Raw genomic sequence first — 19,493 nt, 5'->3', positions numbered from 1 at the left:
AAGATCAACTTGTACCAGAGTGATGGGAAGAGAAGAGTATGGAGAAGGAAAGGAACATGATCCAAGCATACACCTCATCAGTGAAGCATGGTGGTAGTAGTGTCATGGCATGTAGTGGGCATGTATGGCTGCCAATGGAATGGCTTCTCTTGTATTTATTGATGATGTGACTGTTGACAAAAGCAGCAGGATGAATTTTGAAGCAAAATTATCTACTCATATTCAGCAAAATGCTTCAGAACTCATTGGACGGCGCTTCACAGTGCAGATGGACAATGACTCGAAGCATACTGCAACAGCAACCAAAGAGTTTTTAAGGGAAATGTTAAACAATGGCCAAGTCAATCACCTGACCTGAATCTGATTGAGCATGCATTTCACTTGCTGAAGACAAAACTGAAGGGAAAATGCCCCAAGAACAAGCAGGAACTGAAGACAGTTGCAGTAGAGGCCTGGCAGATTATCACCAAGGTTGAAACCCAGCAATGTCGGGTGATGTCTATGCGTTCCAGACTTCAGGCTGTAATTGACTGCAAAGGATTTGCAACCAAGTATTAAAGAGTGATTGAAGAGAAGTTTGATTTATTATTCTGTCCCATTACTTTTGATCCCTTTTTAAAGCACAACTGTCGTCATAGTTTGACCCCCCAGACCACTATAATGGTGTTCCAGATGATTATAAGGTGACTACAGCCATACCTTTTATTGCTGTTTTGTTCTTTTTTTTTCTTACTAATAAAAACCTTTTATCCAAAAGTTAGGCACAGTCAGATAGGCGTGGCTTGGGGATTGCCAGGCCCCGCCGTCGCCACACCTATGCTGCTTTACAGCGCTGGGACTGCTGTGTCTTACTACACAGTGCATCCACAGCGCATGTGCCCATCCAGTTGGCTCTAATGTGCATGCGACGCCGCGTCCTGAATTGACAGAGCGAGCGCTCGCTCCTGACATTTATGCTCTTAATGCGCATGTGCTGTACTAGAGGCAGTGAGCGGCCAAGCGTCTGCCTCTACTACAGAACATGCGCATTGAGCGCACAGACGTCGGGAGCAAGCGCTCGCTCGGTCAACTCAGGACGCAGCGGCGCGCGCACATTAGAGCCGAGGGGACGGGTGCATTCGCTGTGGATGTAATGTGTAGTAAGACACAATAGTCCGAGCGCTGGAAGGCAGGATAGGTGTGGCGGCGGGGCTTTCCGATCCCCAAGCCACACCTATCCGACTGTGCCTGACTTTTGGATAAAAGGTTTTTGTTAGTAAGAAAAGAAGAACAAACAGCAATAAAGGTATGGCTGCAGTCACCTTATAATCATCTTGAACACCATTATAGTGGTCTGGGGGGTTCAAACTATGATGTCAGTTGTGCTTTAACAAGTGGGAGGAACATATGCAAACTGTTGTAATTCCTACACCGTTCACCTGATATGGATGTAAATACTCTCAAATTAAAGCTGACAATGTGCAATTAAAGCACATCTTGTTCGTTTCATTTCATATCCATTGTGGTGGTGTATAGACAAAAAAATTTGAATTGTGTCCATGTCTCAAAATATATGGACCTGACTGTACCTCTGCACAAGCCACAGAATATGCCTTTTAAACTCTACGATAGAAGTCAATATATCCCCTCTAGTCTACTGTTTCTTATGGACACATTGCGGGGAAATTTATCAAAACCTTTGTAGAGGAAGAATGGTGTAGTTGCCCATATCAACAAATCAGATCACTCCTTTCATTTTTAAAGAGGTCTAAGAAGCAATCTGATTGGTGGTTCCTATGGGCAACATTACCACTCTGGGTAGTACACATTTGTAGGGAAATAGAATGCTAGCAGCACACCAAATAAGCTTCACATGGCAAGTGAGTATACATAGAATACATAACTCACGATTTCTTTGGAAATATTCTTCCGTTTTATTACATCATTCCTTATTGCACATGGGTTCGCCTCACATGGTTTGATGCTGTTTAATTCAGTCCTGTGAGGCGAACCCATGTGCAATAAGGAATGATGGAATAAAAAGGAAGAATATTTCCATAGAAATCGTGAGTTATGTATTCTATGTATACTCACTTGCCATGTGAAGCTTATTTGGTGTGCTGCTATCATTCTATTTCCCTACAAATGTGTACTACCCAGTGTGCTTTATAGAGTTGAGTGGAGCTCTTATAGTATGGGCTATTCATTTGAATTATAATACCTTACAAGGAACTCAATTGTTGTTGTTTCTAAGTCAACGGCACCACTCTTCCTCTATACAGGTTTTGATAAATTTCCCCCAATGTGTCCATAAGGCTGAGGACAAGCTCACACAATATTGATGCCTCTATAATGTACATATAAATAATATTAAATTCAAAATTACAATCTGAAATGAAAAACATATTAGAAAAAAAGTTTCACTATCTGTCTGTAATCCTTAAATAAAAAATAGATGATACATTCCCTTTAATGCTATATCCATGGTCCCCATGTCTCTGTTTTGTCTATATAGCTGATATAGTCCATTTGAGTTCCCTAAGGATTCAGGCAATATGGAAAAGCAGCTGCGGGTAAGTTCTAGTCCTCACAATTGTTCTCCAACTGTGAGGATTTTTTTTTCCTCACTGCTGCTTAGTTCATTTTGCACGAGTAACTTTATTGGCATTTAATTCTCTTAAATGTACACTTAATGTTTTATTGGCTTTTTGGGAGAAAATAAAGGCGTAGGTGTGGAGTTCTACTGAATTACAGGTTTAGAGCCATTTAAGGTAATCTATTAGAGTGGTTATCCAGCCTTTAAAGGAAATCTGTCATCAGTGTCACCTGTACTAACCTGTCAGTACAGACTAGTGCAGGTGACATTGATGACAACAGTACTTACCTGGTCCCATTCCGTGCTGTGGTTCTCCGGTTATCCTCTTTGGTATCTTCTGCTCCGTGCCTAACTTGGAGCATGGGCGTAGCTTAGTGACATCACCGCTGTCAGCGGGACCCAGCAGAAAACAGCAGTGGTGACGTCTCTAAGCTCCGTTAAGTCGGACCTGCACTGGAAGATGCTGGAGAACCACAGCACGAAATGGGACCAGGTAAGTATCATTGTCATCAGTGTCAACAGATTTCCTTTGAAAAATATATTTTATATGTTTGTGGTGCAGGGGTTGACGAGAAAGAAACACTATACTTACCTAGTCCTGGTCCCCTGCAGCTCTTGTTCCCCTCTATCTGCTCCCCCATCTCCTCTGTTCCTCCTGCTTCTGATGCTGGGTGCAGGACCTGCAAGCTTAGCCAATCACTGGCGAAGACACTGATACAGCGAGTGATTTGCTGAGGTCCTGCTTCAAGCACTCTCATATACTCTATAATCTATTTCTCCTTTCTAGTAGTTAAATAACATAATATGCAATTTGCTAAACTCCCATTAACATTAATTGGAGTTGCATAAAAAGCATTGCTCACAGAATTGAGTTGCAGATGAAGACCTGTCGGTGGAGAGAAGGGTCAGGCTTGTGGGATTTTCCCTGCCTGACCCTGTTGTTCTGAGAGGGATAAACCACTGCGAGACATTTGCCTGCGGCCTATCTCTCCTCGATAAGGGGAATGTGTGTGGGGAGGTCAGAAGAGGTTATGTTTGGCCGATAGTTAATAAAAATGTGTACCCCTCTTTTCACTATAGTTGACTAATGTGCAACCTTATTCCAAGTTGCATTTTAGAGGTCCTAAACTGGTTTTGCTAAATTTCCCTCAAATATCTTTTTATAGTAAACCCAGAAGCATGTCTTGACTAAACAGCACACAATTCGGATCACATTCCTATGTTTGGTAGCCTCTGTTTTGTGAATGGCAGCATAATTGGCGGAGGTAATTTGTTTTGTAATGGTAGCTGACGGTTGTATAGTTGGTTGCTAAGTAACAGTGGCCTGGTGACTCATTCCCATGTCCTGCAGTCTGCACGCTCTTCAACATAAATAGTTTTTGTCATCTCCACATATTTTATATGAAGTGACAGCCCTTAGATAGTATAAATGGCTTTCAGGTTTTGTTTAGCAATCTTGTAAAGGGAAGTAAAGTATCTGAAGATGGTCTGGCTTCTATCTGCATACTTAAAGTGAAAGTACTACCTGGATTATATTCCAGATGTTGCAAAACTTCATCTCCCAGCAGACACACAGGGCTACCGACAGCAGCCCTGTGTGAGCAGTGAAGTCTCCAAACCATACTGTGTACCGACAGGTTAGTGCAGATGACACCGATAAGTTTTCCTTTAAAAAAGAAATACACACACGTACAATTTTATATATTGTAAAATTGCAGCTCTCATTCGCCATCTGGTCCCCCTATCTCCTCTGTTCCTCCTGCTTCTGATGCTGGGTGCTTAGGCAATCACTGGCGGTGACCGGACACTGTTGTTTTTTTTTTAATGAAAGTAATGTTTTAAACAAATTTTTTTTTAATCACAGATATATACATTGACTCAGCTTCTACTCTTCTATTACATTCCACATGCCCACTGGATTTCATTTTTAGGGTAGGGTAAGGTCACATAGTGTTCCAATGAGCAGACACACAAGGCTACCGGTGGCAGTCCTGTGTGGGCAGTGAAGTTTGGAGGCGGGGCCAACGCACCGACGATACTGAGACACGCTGCCCCGCCTCCAAACCTCATTGCGCACACTGCTGCTGCCAGAAGCATGGGATATTATTTTGTTTTTGTCAGATTTCCATGCATTTATAATGGTTGAAGACATACCCTATGGCTACAGTCCCACTTGGTGCTTAGACAGAGTATTTGATGCTGTGCAGCAGGAAATTTGCTGTGTATTCTCCGCTGAGCATGCACATAGGGCTTCCCAGCAGCAGTGTTGTGTGTTCATTGGGTTTGGAGGCGAGGCCACGCATCGTCGTCACGCTTGCCCGCTGCCATGCCTTTAAACTTCACTGAACACACAGGGCTGCCACCTGGTAGCCCTATGTGTATGCTCAACGGAGCAGTGTATTTCCTTCTGCGCAGCATAAAATACACTGCGTAAGCGCTACATCAGACCGTAGCCTAAAGGGCAATGAGTTGTCTCCAGACTACAGATTTCTATGTTCTAGTGCCAGTTGTAAAGCAGATCTTTGTTAACAGAACAGATCAGCAGCTCAGGCAAGATGGCTGCCTCCATAATCCTATGTAGAAAATGTAAAAAAAATCCTGTTTAACAGAATTGTTCAAAAGAGAAATGAAGTAATACTGGTAATTACAAAGTGAGAAACATGTGCACAATATTTATACAAACCTATGGTAAAGTGAGTGTATTGTATGTGACCCATGTAGCTCACATGCCTTCTGGATAAAAGCATGCACAGCATGAAGCCGGACTGTGGGGGTTAAATAAGAGGGACTTGTCAGCAGCCGGTCACTGTGCCCTGTATTGTTGAAATGCTCAGAATTTCTCTGAAATGTGCACTTGCGGTCAGGATAAAGAAATCTTTTGTTGAAAGGCCCAATAAAGGTTTCTTTGAAAAGGCGATCTGCGGATCAGCATTTCTCTGCTTCACCATTAAATAAAATTCATATAGATCCCTATTTAGTGCTTGGCACACTAAAAATGGCTACAGATAACCCAGTCTGCTAACCTGCAGCTCACCACTTGCTCTAACGTTATACCTGCTTTAGGCTGGGATATGTAGTTCCACAATAGTTGGCAAGTCACAGGTTGCAGACTAAGTGAGGATATACTTGTAAGCCAGTTTAGGATGTAGACCAGTGGTTTTCCAGTTGCCTTGAAGCTAAAAGTCCCAGCATGGCCTGACAGCCTTCAGAAGGTTACTGGGAAAAATGTTCCTGATTGTAATAACCATTGTTGGCAATAGACCAGAGCATCCTCTGAGCTCATGTCTGATGTTTCTTTCTTTTTCTATGCAGGAATGGCATACAGTCAGTGGCAGAAGAAGAGCAGCCAGTGATGATTGTATGAGCAAACATGATAACATTCAGAGACTGAAGCGATGGAGATTGCATGGTCTGCTGGATTAGAAGGCTGAATTATCCTCCTATTGTCAAGCAGTGCTAGGGAAATTACAGCACCAGTCGTCTCTGTACTCGGGCACATGCAGATGCATAGGGAAAGTTACCACTATGTCTGTTAGCGCTACAGAGGGCGACATCCCAAGGTTCTTTGTTGGTTGTGAGGAATCTGACGAAGTTTTGGAACAAGGCAAAGCTGAAAAAGTTGACAATCTGTATGAACACATTGAAGATGATGACGACGACGATGATGATGAAGAGTATGACTCTGTACGTATTATGTGTCATTTCCTCTCTTCCTATCATAGTCTAAGATTTCTTCAGCCTTGCTTCTACCAAATATGAATAGCCAGTTTGAATATTGGGTTTTTAATTGCAGCGTTCTTATCCAGATTTCTTACAGATTTTATCCACTTTGGATAATCCCATTTTATGAGAAGAATTTTTTGATCATATCCAAAGGCGTAACTTGGAGCGTCTGGGCCCTAATGCAGCATCTGTAGCAGGGCCCCATGTCTACTACAAGACAGAGGAGTCTTGGGGCCCGACAGGCACCAACGCACTGGTGCAACTGGTACCACTACCCACCCTATAGTTACTCCCCTGATGACAACCTTATCACAGTTTATCGCAGTCGCGGCTTATTGTGATCAGCTGTGATTTTGCGGTGGTTGGGGGACCTTGTAGAAAGGTGATTCCATTGCAGTACCATTACAGGGAAGGAAAAATGCAGTTTCCATGCAAATAAAGGACATCTCTCTGATGCCATGGGCACTCTAGAGTGATAGATGCCTTTAGTTGCTTGTCTTTGTTGTGACTAATAGACACAGAGGCACAACTTTCTTCCGTTTACTCAAATCGGTTCATACCGAATACCAAAATTTTTGTGCTGCACGATATGAATTTTAACCCATACCACAATACTGGTATGAATGAATCAGTCCAGCGCTGCGCTGTGCTCACATCGGGGAACTACTCACATGTCACCCGCGAGCGCTGCCCCCCAATTAATTATCAGCCCAGCGCTGTCCCCATCGGGGGAAATACTCACATATCACCCATAAGCGCTGCCCTCCTCGGCCTCCTGTTTGTTGCAGCCGCTCGCACTGACACTCTAAACCATTGGTCTACAACCTGCGGACCTCCGGATGTTACAAAACTACAACTCTCAGCATGCCCGGACAGCCAACGGCTGTCCGGGCATGCTGGGAGTTGTAGTTTTGTAACATCTGGAGGTCCGCAGGTTGAAGACCATTGCTCTATACTGTGCGGTATCCCTATGCCCGGGCTGCAAAAAATAAACAAAATAAACTTTAACTCATCTCCGGTTGGTCCGGTATCGGCCTCACCTGCTTCTTGGGGACGGGAACGTTGGACAGCCATCAGCCTATCACCGGCCGCAGCAATGTTCCGCCTCAGCTGGTGATAGGCTGAGCCCACTGTCATGTAAGAATCCAGCCAGAGCTCCTTACATGACAGTGCACTCAGCCTATCCCCGATCGGGGCGTGACATCGCTGCGGCCGTTGATAGGCAGACGGCTGTTCGGCGTTCCTGTCCCCAGCGTAAGGCCGACGTCGGAACATGCGTTAGTTTATTTTGTTTACCTTTTGCAACCCGTGCATAGGGATACCGCACAGTATAGTGTGTCAGCGTCGGCGGCCGCAACAAACAGGAGGGCAGCGCTTGCGGGTGACGTGAGCATTCACCCCCATGGGGGCAGCGCTGGGCTGATAATTTGGGGGGGTAGGGGAGGAGGAGGATATATATATATATATATATATATATATATATACCGTGGAACCGCCAAAAGTTACAAAAATACAGCGATACACACATTTGGTCATACCGCCCAGCCCTATACTGTTGTATTAAAGAGAGAGAGGCCTCTGAGTTTTCTTCTAGATTATTTCCTGATCAAGCCTATTGATTGGCTGGTTGCCTACTTGTTTATGTTGTCTTGTTCGTATTGCAGCCACCAGAAAGACAGATTGTGGTGGGAATCTGCGCCATGGCCAAGAAGTCCAAGTCAAAACCTATGAAAGAAATCTTGGAGCGTCTGTCACTGTTCAAGTACATCACTGTGGTTATTATTGAAGAAGACGTCATCCAGAATGAATCTGTAGAGAACTGGCCTCTGTGCGACTGCCTCATTTCCTTTCACTCCAAAGGTAAAGTAGTGACACAGACGCTGATTATAAAGTGGAGCCGATAGGAATAGCAGCAATTTCCATATTAATGGTGACTTGTTGGCAGGCAGTCTGCCCAGCACAGGTAAATGCCTGCAGTTGTTATTTTTGTAGGGCCCTGCGCCAGACTTCCTGCCCACGCAGTTTCTCAGTCCCAGGGTCTGATGGCAATAACTTTCTTTTAGCTACAACATCTGTTTAAGCAGCAGTCATGTTTTATCTTAAGTTTTCATCAAGGTTTATGGGAATTCTTACTTCTTTGCAAGTCCAGGCTTTGTCTCTATATTTATATACTGAATTTACTGCAAATTCTTTTTTCAAGTTATGACAGGATAAGGCTGAAATCACATTGGGGAGGTCTTTGTTGCCCATTTCATCCAATTACGCCACAGCTTTCTGTTTACCAGAGAAGTTTGAGACTACATTTACACGGGCGGTTGCTATGGGCAAAAAAAGACGGTTATTTTTTCTGTTAGAAAGTTTTTATTTAAATTTATCCCTCAAGTGTGAATATTACCCAGTTTCCAGAATGACTGCAAAGTGTCATCATACAAGAAGTTCTCGGGTCTGTTTGGGTGACACAGATATCTCTATAGCAGTGTTTTTCAACCAGGGTGCCTCCAGCTATTGCAAAACTACAACTCCCAGCATGCCCGGACAGCCTTTGGCTGTCCAGGCATGCTGGGAGTTGTAGTTTTGCAACAGCTGGAGGCACCCTGGTTGGGAAACACTGCTCTATAGATTGAAGTGAAAAAAGGTGTGCCACCGAAGTCTGATTCACTGTTGCTGGCCTGGTGTGATATTTGCTGAGGAAAGTAGCAATAGAAAGCACGTATAGGAGACATATTGGTCAGAGGTTTCTTCTAAAATGACAGTCCACACAAGATGATATTTCCTTCCCAGCACAACCTAGTAAATGGCTGCCCTGCTCCCCTCTCTTACCCGGTGCTTCTTTTTCCTGATAGAACATTGTTTCTGGTCCCTGATGCTCTATATTGTGACCAGCCTGTTTACACTGGGGATTGTTTGTTATTTCTGGTACACACAACAAGCGCTCTGTAAACTGGCAATGCAGCAGGGACTGGAGCCATAATCCTATTGTTAAAACACACAGCCCGGTAAGAGGGAGAGCAGTGCTGCCATTTACCCTTCCCTGTACAGCTTCATAGACTGTTTATGGACTGTACGTCTTACACTGTTTATGGACTGTACATCTTCATAGACTGTTTATGGACTGTACGTCTTCATAGACTGTTTATGGACTGTACGTCTTCATGGACTGTTTATGGACTGTATGTCTTCATGGACTGTTTGTAGACTGTATGTATTCATGGACTGTTTAGAGACTGTATGTCTTCATGGACTGTTTAGAGACTGTATGTCTTCATGGACTGTTTAGAGACTGTATGTCTTCATGGACTGTTTAGAGACTGTATGTCTTCATGGACTGTTTAGAGACTGTATGTCTTCATGGACTGTACGTCTTTTTTAGATGGTTTATGGACTGTACATCTTCATAGAGGAGTGAGAAGGGATGGCTCTCGGGCAAACCAGTGTAAAGCCAGTTCTTGTTAGGCCAAAGATGACAGCTTTCTTGCACTTCCATACATGAGATACAATCTGTCTTCAAGGTTCTGTAAATGCTTCTTTGGCCCCTCTTGGCGGTTGAGTTTGTATGCCCCAGACATCACCAGTTATTTCATATTTGCTAGATTTACCAGAAAGTACCGAGACCCTTACCGCTCCACATTGGTCATTGAGACCAGGCGTACAGTCAGTATACACTGTCAGCTTGGCACGAATAGCGTTCCCTAAACTTTGGTTCTTCTTCTTCTGTTGAAAAATTGCAACTCCCAGCATGCCTTCAGCTTGGAGTTGTAGTTTTGCAACAGCTGGAGAACCACAGGTTGGGAACACTGGTTTTGTAGCCATTACTATTCTGTCCTGACTTTTTTTTTCCCCTTGTCTTTATTGCATAGAGTTGAGAAACAGAAGGTAAATATGGACAGTTGTTTCTTTTAAATGTATACTTATTGATACGAGCAACTTTCAAGTCATCATATGTCTTTTATCTGATTCTGGTATCGATTTGTGTCCTAATCCTATTGATATATCTCAGGCTTGTAGAATTTGTGCTTCGTTTCTTCAAAGGTGATTGTATGACAAATGGCTTAAGTTGGTCAGCATGATGTCGGCTGTAATGTGTATATAACGCTGTATACTTTGTGCTCCTAATCCATCCATTTTTATTTTGTTTGTGAACTTTTCAGTTCCTACAGTGTAAATTATTAGATATTTGTCCTCCTTTTTCAGGATTTCCACTGGATAAAGCAGTTGCTTATTCAAAGCTCAGGAATCCATTTGTTATTAATGACTTGAATTTACAGTATCATATACAAGACAGGTGAGGATCTTCATAACTTTAATATCCTTCTATTGATGAGCCTTGTGATTGTGGAGGTATGTACTATTTATTCTGGCATGCACGGATATCCAGGATTAGAAAACATAGCTGATTTCTTACAAAAAAAAAAAAAAAACAGCACCACACCTGTCCTCAGGTTGTGTGTGGTATTTCAGCTCCTTTTCATTGAAGTGAATAGAACCAAGTTGCAATACCACACAGGTTTGGTGCTGTTTTGGAAGAAATAAGGTCTGTTTTTCTTTTTCTGGATATCCCCATTTAAAATGCTTGTTCCACTATTAACACACATCCCCTTTTGTACATGATAACGTTATGATCGTTGATCATCTGACTACTGGGTCCACTTCCATCTTTGAGTAGTATCGCAGGGGTTGAAGTGATCTATCAATGTTCTTCTTTGGTCAAACTTCAATGTCATCTTCTCACTTACATCTCTGACATATCAAGAGAGAGTTTAAAGGGCATATTGTATGAAAAATTATCCAAGAAGGTTTGTAGTCGCAGCCTTTGAGATCAGAGCTTTATCAACCTTGCTAGTACTGAGCCATTGCCCTACAAACATTAGATACTCCCTGAGAAGTCATTTTAATAATATTTCATGATCTGCATCACATCACTATTCCTCCATGTGCTATAGACATTAAACAATGTGCGTGCTTCAGCAATGCCAAAGAATAGAACAAGTGATTTTTCAGATGTGGAAATTCAGTAGAGAAACTAAACACTTGGAGCGAGTTCATCTGAATGTGACAAATGCAATTTTGTTTTATGTGTCTATTTTGCTCGCAGGCGTGAAGTTTATCGGATTCTTAAAGATGAGGGGATTCTGCTTCCTCGATACGCAGTCCTTAATCGTGATCCAAACAAGCCAGACGGTATGTGATCATTTAATAATGTTTTTTCCTCCCTGGTAGAGCTGCATCTATCCACTATATCTACTGCTCCTTGACTAGTGTTGTAATGGATTTTTCGTGCGAGAAATTTGCTTTTATTTATTTTTTTCCCTTTAAGATTGGTTTTCAAAGTATATTCTAGGGCACGCTAAAATGTGCTGTATTCCCATGCTATTTATGTGTGAGTCAACACCAGTCATGCCCAGAGTTTTCTGTAGGCTTTATGAAGACAACTTATTTTTTTCATCAGGAAAATCCATCTCCTCCAGTTTCATTTTTTTAATTTTAATTTTTTATTTTTTTTACACTCCACACAGAATTGTGCCCTTAAAGGAGTATTCCAGCGCAAAATAATTTATCCCCTATCCAAAGAAGTTTGGCAACAGCTGGAGAAACACTGTTTGGAAAACACTGCTCTGGATAGGTCCTGACACAGATAGAGGTGTCAGCAGAGAGCATTGTGGTCAGCTTGGAAAGAACTACACAACTTCCTCTGGAGCATACAGCAGCTGTAAAGTACTGGAAGGCTTAAGATTTTTAAATCTAAGTCTATGATTTGAAAACATTTTCTTTCCTCCGGAGTACCCCTTTAAGTAACACATAAAATCAGCACTGCATAAACTATGGCCTGTATTTCCAATGATGACAATAGGACATGACTTTGGAATGGTATTTGCATTGTTTTTGGCAAGGAATGCGAGAGGACTGCATACCAAAATGCATGTGAAATTCTGCCAAGTGAATGTACCCTTAAAGTAACACTTCTCCTAACATCTCCCAATGCAGAGCTCCCATTGATGCTACACGTTGATCCTACTGGCTCCAGATTAAATAGATTTTGATGGTAAAGTTATAGTGGGCTTAGAAGAATCCTTTAAATGAGATTAGCTGTATAATGCTCTAAAAGTGGTAAACTAATGGTTCCTCAGAGAAGTAATATTCCGTTACCTCAAAGATCTAATAAATGTAAAGGGTATTTACTGGTGCCAGGTTCCTTTTCTTGTTTCTATAATTTTTTTCCTACCTCAATCTCTACTTTGTAACTTGCTGAGCATTTTAGGTAGCATCCTTTGCACAGTACAACAATTTATAAGCTATGGACCCCCTTGAAAAGCATAATTTTTTTTCGATCGGCTCCATTGGGGACACAGAAACCGTGGGTATATGCTGCTGCCACTAGGAGGCTTGACACTAGGCAACAAAAGAAAGTCGGCCCCTCCCAGCAGGATATACCCCGCCCACAGGCACCTGAGCTAATCAGTTTTTAGCTTAGTGTCAGTAGGAGGCAGACACAGGTATGGTCTTCTTTTTTATTTTATAGTTAGGGCCTGCTTTAGGTTCCTTTTTTATTTTCTTGTTTTTAGGTGGGGGTTCAGGAGCATGGCGCTACCTCTTCCCCCATTTGCGGCTAAGTGGCACGGGGTATAATGTATACACCGTTAACTCCTTCCCACCAATGACCAGCGCCTGGAGTTGCACCCTGGGTCCAGGTCCCCCTGTCTTCCCTGCTCGTCCTGCTGTCTCAGCCTGATGTGATGCAGGTGACTATAGCTGGCTGAAAATATCTTAGGAGTGTGGCTGTTAACAGGGAGAGTATATCCCCCGCCCCCTCTCCACTCTCTCACCACCGCTTTCTATCTATTATTCCTGGGTCCTTGCTTGGAAAGCCCCTTATCCCTGTGACCTCCTGGTGTGGAATTTTCGCCTCTTTTATTTGGATTCTCAACCTCTGTAGCCCCCCCCCCCCTGTTTTGGGTCCACTCCTCTTTATTCATTCTGGGGACAGTTCCTGCTCTACCCGTGGAGGGGACATAATCAGTCGTGTAGGCTTTGTTTCCCATTATACAGGGGCATTTGTACAGCCCTGTTGTTCCGATGCTGCGCTATGCGCATGCGACCGGCATTTTACTTTTGCTTCGGCCGCCTTTATGCGTGAGGTGACCGGAGCGCCGGGAATTCTGTTAGCTGTCTGCTGCGCTGCCTGCGCATGGCCGACAGCTTTTCCTCTTCCCTGGCCGCACTTCAGTTGACGTTGCCGAAGCACAGGGGGCTTTCATAATGGCCGCGGTACTCTCACTGCACTTAGCTCCACCCACTCCCTCTGGCCGGCATTTCGGCGGGGATCCTTGCCATATGGCTTTTCAGCGTGCGCACTGGGGGGGGGGTTCACTGTCTTTCTAGGTCTTAATCCATAGGTCTTAAATATTTTACTTTTGCTTCTACAGTCAGGTTGTGGTATAAGCTCTTTTTTTCTTCTCTTTTTTTCTCTCTATACTTATACACACATACATAGCAGACCGGCTTGTATCTGCTCTCCTCTCCTTTCTGTGTGTGAGCTGTCCTACACGAGTCTTCCTCTCTCCACAATGTAAGCTGTAATGTCACCTGGGGAACAAATGGAAAATATATTTAAGAATTAAAGGAACAAATAAAAAATAAAAAATAAACACCAGTGCAAAGGTGTCCATAGCCTTTAGGCTGGGTTCACTGAGCTGAATGCCAGACATATGGGAACCCAGCCTAAAGGCTATGGACACCTTTGTACTGGTTGTTTTGCACTGGTTGTACAATTTTAGACAAGTATGAGGAATAATTCAGAATAGCTTTAAAGTGTACCTGTCAGATCCCAAAAAAAAGAAAAGTGTACTCAGTACCTACTCCTGACCATGTACATTTAATATTTATGGCTCTTCCACCTATATTTATTATAAAAATCCCTCTTTTTATTAGCTCACAGTGTTAGAAATCCTCTCAGAGAAAGGGGGAGTGTCCCTCCCTTGTGGTGGTAGGAGGTCATTGTTGTGTCTGCTCATGCAGCCTTGTCCATGACTCATGGACAAGCTTGAGGCTGCTGCAGGACTGGTTAGTGTCCCAGCGGGTATGAGGACCTCTAGTGGTGGGATTTTCAGGAGCAGTTTTCTTTATAAAATGTATAAAAAAAATAAAAAATTTAAAAAAATGAAACAACCCTATAACAAAAAGTCTTTCATTTTTATCAGTGACAACATATAAAAGTTTTTTGTATCAGACAGTGCTCATTTAAGTATCTTTTCCATAACACAATGGAAGACCTCGCCAACATCCACCATTAAAATGTAGCCTCTATGTTACATATTGTCACAGGTTTGATTCAAACTTTGGGCTCCTTTTTTACTTTCAGCACTAATAGATGACCGTTTTGCCTAACCCTCCTCTCTCCTTTGTCTGTTGCATGTCCCCGTACACCTCAGTTTCTATAAACTGAGATTGAACCTACAAAGGATGAATTCTTTAGCCGTAACTTGCCTGCTCATGAAATGTCAACTTTTCACTTTAGTCGGTGGCTATTTGTACTGGTTTAACTGGTATATTGGGATGAGATAACAGGGCAGCCTTTCTCCATAACAATTATTTACTGTATGGAAACAAGTGCTGTAGAAATACTTCCTTAATAAAATATACAGGCCCTTGGAATTTAGGAATTTTCCATTCCAGACCTTGTATTACCAAAACTTACTTAACTTGATATACTTTTCACCTCAGTAACCTCAGAGAAAATGTTTGTGACATGTTTGGAATGAGAAAAAGTGAACATTTTTCTCTCTAGGCTGGCAATGTCAGTAGACAGCGCTGTGTCACTGCACCACCAAAAACATGCAATTGTGTGTCGGAGCATGCATATTTTTTTTCAATGAAAGAAAGGGATAAGCTGCTGCCAGATCCAAGTCCCTATTTTCCCGTACATTTGTCTGTTCACAACTAAATCGGTAAGCTTGGGCAACTTCTGTCTTGTGTGTATGGCCATGTCAACCCATGATCTCTGAGCTAACCTGGGTTTGGTGGCTCTGATATGTTGAGCCTCTAAAGCTGGACATACACATTAGATTAAAGTAGACCAAACCTTACAATTTTGGTAGGGGACTTCCACTTCTCCCCTCAGTGGTACATGTTGGGGAAGAGAAGCTTTTGATTTTAATATGGTTAGTCATTTTGTTCTCATGGAGCTAAATGGGGATCTGCATAGCTGTGACCTAGTGTAAGCTGGAGGTGGACACAACTTCTGTATTATGGAGAGACGTTCTCTGCCAGGAGCTTGAACTACTTATTTCAGCAGCGGTAGTTTCTTGTACCGTATGCAATCCAGCTCCTTTTCAGGAGTTAATCTGCAGAATTTCTCACAGAGCCAGGAGCAATAATAAATTATATTCAGCCTTATCTGTATGGCAAGGCTGCATGATGTATGACAAAATCTTATTATACTTTTGCTTAAAAAAAAAAGCTAAATGGATCATTCATAATGGAATAGACTTGGCGTAATAGTGATCCTCTTTACATTGGGGGGATTAGTGCAGAGGAAAAGTTGACCATAGCTACCAACCAGATTGCTTCTTTTTGAAAATAAACTTTTTCTCTTCACAGGTTTAGATTAATCTTTTCCATTGTTTTTTTTTTTTTTATGTCCTGCTCCTTTTTTGCTCACAAATACAGTGAAACCACTTTATGCAGTCACAATTGCATTGAAAAGTGGTCTTTGATGGGGATAGTCTGTCATAAGCAATGGGTACTGGGCGGGCATAATGTAAAATGGCTGATCTGGTCTGAATAAGGGGGTCGTTCTTCTCAAAAAGGTGGTCTTTAAAAGAGCTTAATTCTTAAAATTTTAACCAGCTATAAAATGATTCTGTAGCTCCCTAAGCCGTCCTTCTGAATCATGCACCAGCCTTATTCCTGCATAGAATAAGGTGCCTAAAGTGTATGTGTCACCTTTGAACACAGTTTCCATGTAGACATAATCTACTTAATCTACACAAATAGCTCAGCATGTTTCTAAATACTTATTTTTCAATCGAAGGCACATCTTGTATTGTATCTCACAACTGCAATAACAGTTTTACAGCATTCCTTGTCTATTATACAGCTAGCTATGGTGCTTGTATTCTGAGGAGTGTACTCTGGATATCATCCGTACAGTAATCTGATGCAGAGGAAAGATTTAAGGTGCTCATAATCCTTAGATAGCTGTCTATTTGCTGAACCAGCATCAATGTCTTTTCACATGGCTTCCAGCTCTGTATATTGTTTACATCAGGGCACAATGGTTGTTCAGAGCTGCTGATCGCCGGGGGTGCCCAGAAAAAGTGGTCACTTTTACCTGGAAAATCCATTTATTTGAAATTGACGGCCAGACTCAGGGTGGCCAGCACTGTCTGAATTAGTCAGCACTAGGATCGGGCAGACATTGCCTTTCCTTAAAGAAGAAGGATCATGGACAAAAACTATCCGCAGGATAGGGGATAAGTTTTAGATCGCGGAGCGTCTGAACGCTGAGGCCCCTGCTATTTCCTGTATGAAGCCCCGGCTCTCCTCCACAGCGGCGAGTCACAACCCTCGTCCGAACTGGGGGCCGCCACACCCCCTCCATATGGCTCTATGGGAGAGCCGAAGATAGCCGAAGGGCATAGAGCTATATGAAGGGGCGGGGGTCATGATGCGCCGCTGTGGACGACAGACGGGGCTCCGTACTTTTTCTTTAATGTATTTTCCATGTATTACACTGAAAGAATGATACAGCTCGTCAAAGTGGATAGCAATGTCCGCCTGGTCCCTGCCCTGACTGATTCAGACAGCACTGGCCATCCTTAGTCTATGCCGCAGAAATTCCATTGTATGCACTGTGCAGAGGAATTCCTGAGCGGAATTTCAAAAGCCTTCTGCTCCAATGTTCCGTAGTGTGAACCCAGCCTTAATGGTCAAAACTTAAATAGTTACTGTTGCTAAAAAAGCTTATGACATGTCGTCTAGTCAGGGGCTCAGTTCTTAGAAGGCCGTGGGCGCATTATAAGACTTATTTACTCTATAGAATAAATGAGTCAGATCAGGCGACCGGCACTGGTGCAAACTTCACCGGCTTATAACTTTCAATTTCAGCAGGTCTTGGGAATGAGTTCTAAACTTTTGACTTGTGTGCACAACGTGTCAAATTATTCTTTTTTGTAATTTTTTTGGTGACACTTTATGGTACACTTTAATCTATTAGTGACTGCCCTATGTCCATTTCCTGAACATTCTGTTTCTTTGTGTGACTCAAAAGCATCATCTGCTGCACTTTTAGGCCCCGCACAGGAACAGTATGCATCCGGGTTTGTATGTAACTGCCCCATTATATCTGCTTGTTACCTTCTGGTCATCCTAAATGATGTGCCCTGTAATATCATCTGTCTGAGCCTGTGCAGTACAGCACTACTGTTTTAATAGGACAGTGCCTCTTCTCTCTGTCAGTAAATCGGTGGGTATTAAGTCGCTGATTGTTAACCCTTTTTAACTCAGGTTCAGGACGAGATAAGAAATGTATATTGGTATAGATGAAGATGAATGTGCATTTATTTATAACAATGTTTTATAACTAGTTATAAGCTAACCTATTATTGCTACTATTCTTTGCCTGCAGGTTGCTTTTTTTTTTTTTTCTTCCTTGCTGTTCCTGATGTTGAGGTTTTGCCACATTCTTTCGCTGCATAGTTGCTGTGTAATGAATGGCTTTGTACACTATAAAGTCAATTACTCTATAAAGTCTATCTCTTCATAGATGGCATATAACTATTCCATTACGTAAACATTTGTGTCGCTTGTGAGAAACTCTGTTGCTCCAGGATATCTTTACCTCTAAAGGGGTTTAGCGCTTCTTGATAATCGGCAGAATATCAGGATACAACATTTTGTTTACATAGGGTGCACCACACATAGTAGTATGGCCATGCCTCATGGTGCGGACAGTTTAATGAGACAGCAGCAATACTATACAAAACTGCCCGTGTGGGCTGTGTAAACTATGAAGCTGACCCCCCCCCCTTCCCTGCAGCCCCTTCATTGCAGTGATCATCCCATTGATTAAACCATGACTGTTTATTGTAGTATTAAGGCCATCAACCTTGAGGTCCCTGAAGTCACTAGGGATATCCCAGCATTGGGATACCATACATGTTTTTTTTCACCCATTTATATGCCACACACATCTCTGTTGTCTTAAACAAGCTGTAGAATAACTCCCGCTGGAAGGGCTCTTATCTGTATATCATATGACCAAGGTGTCAGCTGTTTGACATTCTTTACTAAGTGGGACCAGCCATTGCAGTCATCACAATATGTTGGCTGGGACATTCAGGTCATTTTGTCCTTTAGTGTGACTCTTTAAACCAGTAGAGATCTGTCATCACTTGTTTGCAACCATTGAGACTGGTCACGAGATCATAAGTGAACATGATAAAACCGAAAAAGCTGACTTCATTGCTGTCCATGTCCCGGAATAGACCTTAATACCAACTCTCCTGGGATAGTTTTAGTTTATTCTTGGCTACATTGTATGTACAGTTTTTTTCCTTCCAACCATTTGTTTAACCCCTGTCCCTCACCTCCATAGTCATCATTGTGAGCGGCACATTCACTCTTTATATGGAGGGAGATGCTGCAGATTATTTTATTGTCTACATAAAAGCCGACAAACAAGGTTTTGTCCAATTCTTTCTCCTCTTTAGCCGATGACCTGGGTTATGTCTTGAACACTACCTCCTGTTGCAAACTCTCTAACCCCTTTTACAGGCTTGGTCCCCTCCTGGATATCCTCACACACCACCTTTTTGCCCTTTTAACCCCTTCAGGACCAGGCCAGTTTTGGCCTTAAAGTGGTACTCTGCTGCTCAGCATTTGGAACAAACTGTTCAGAATGCTGGAGCTGGTGCCGAGAGCTTGTGACGTGATAGACCCGTTCCTTCAATGCAAGTCTATGGGAGGGGGTGTGACATCATATTTAATGTTAGAGGGTAAGTAGGAATTGAAATGGCAGGCAACACAAGCATGACACAGTACAACTTAAATTGGTATTCGGACGGCATATACATAAACTTCCGTTTTATTATTTAATAATATTCAGTGTTGCACGCTATAAACCAAAATACATAAATTCCTGGTGTGATTCTTTAAGGCCATTTATACTGGCAGATGTTTGGATTAAAGGGGTACTCCC

The 19,493-nt window shown here is 42.6% G+C and overlaps 1 protein-coding gene across 10 annotated transcripts in view; it reads left to right on the top strand.

Annotated features, from left to right (window-relative positions):
• PPIP5K2 (diphosphoinositol pentakisphosphate kinase 2) overlaps positions 1 to 19,493 on the top strand; it is a 117,544-nt gene that overhangs the window by 28,692 nt on the left and 69,359 nt on the right. For all 10 annotated transcript variants that reach the window (XM_056537516.1, XM_056537522.1, XM_056537519.1 and 7 more), the window contains exons 2-5: positions 5,888 to 6,259; positions 7,963 to 8,158; positions 10,490 to 10,580; positions 11,391 to 11,476. In XM_056537516.1, the coding sequence (XP_056393491.1) occupies positions 6,101 to 6,259; positions 7,963 to 8,158; positions 10,490 to 10,580; positions 11,391 to 11,476 (532 nt within the window). In that variant the 5' untranslated portion in view covers positions 5,888 to 6,100. The remainder of the gene's footprint in view (positions 1 to 5,887; positions 6,260 to 7,962; positions 8,159 to 10,489; positions 10,581 to 11,390; positions 11,477 to 19,493) is intronic.

Source organism: Hyla sarda, chromosome 1 (genome assembly GCF_029499605.1).
Source record: "Hyla sarda isolate aHylSar1 chromosome 1, aHylSar1.hap1, whole genome shotgun sequence".
In the NCBI taxonomy this organism is placed as follows: Eukaryota; Metazoa; Chordata; class Amphibia; order Anura; family Hylidae; genus Hyla; species Hyla sarda.
This window is presented reverse-complemented; position numbering and strand designations above follow the sequence as displayed.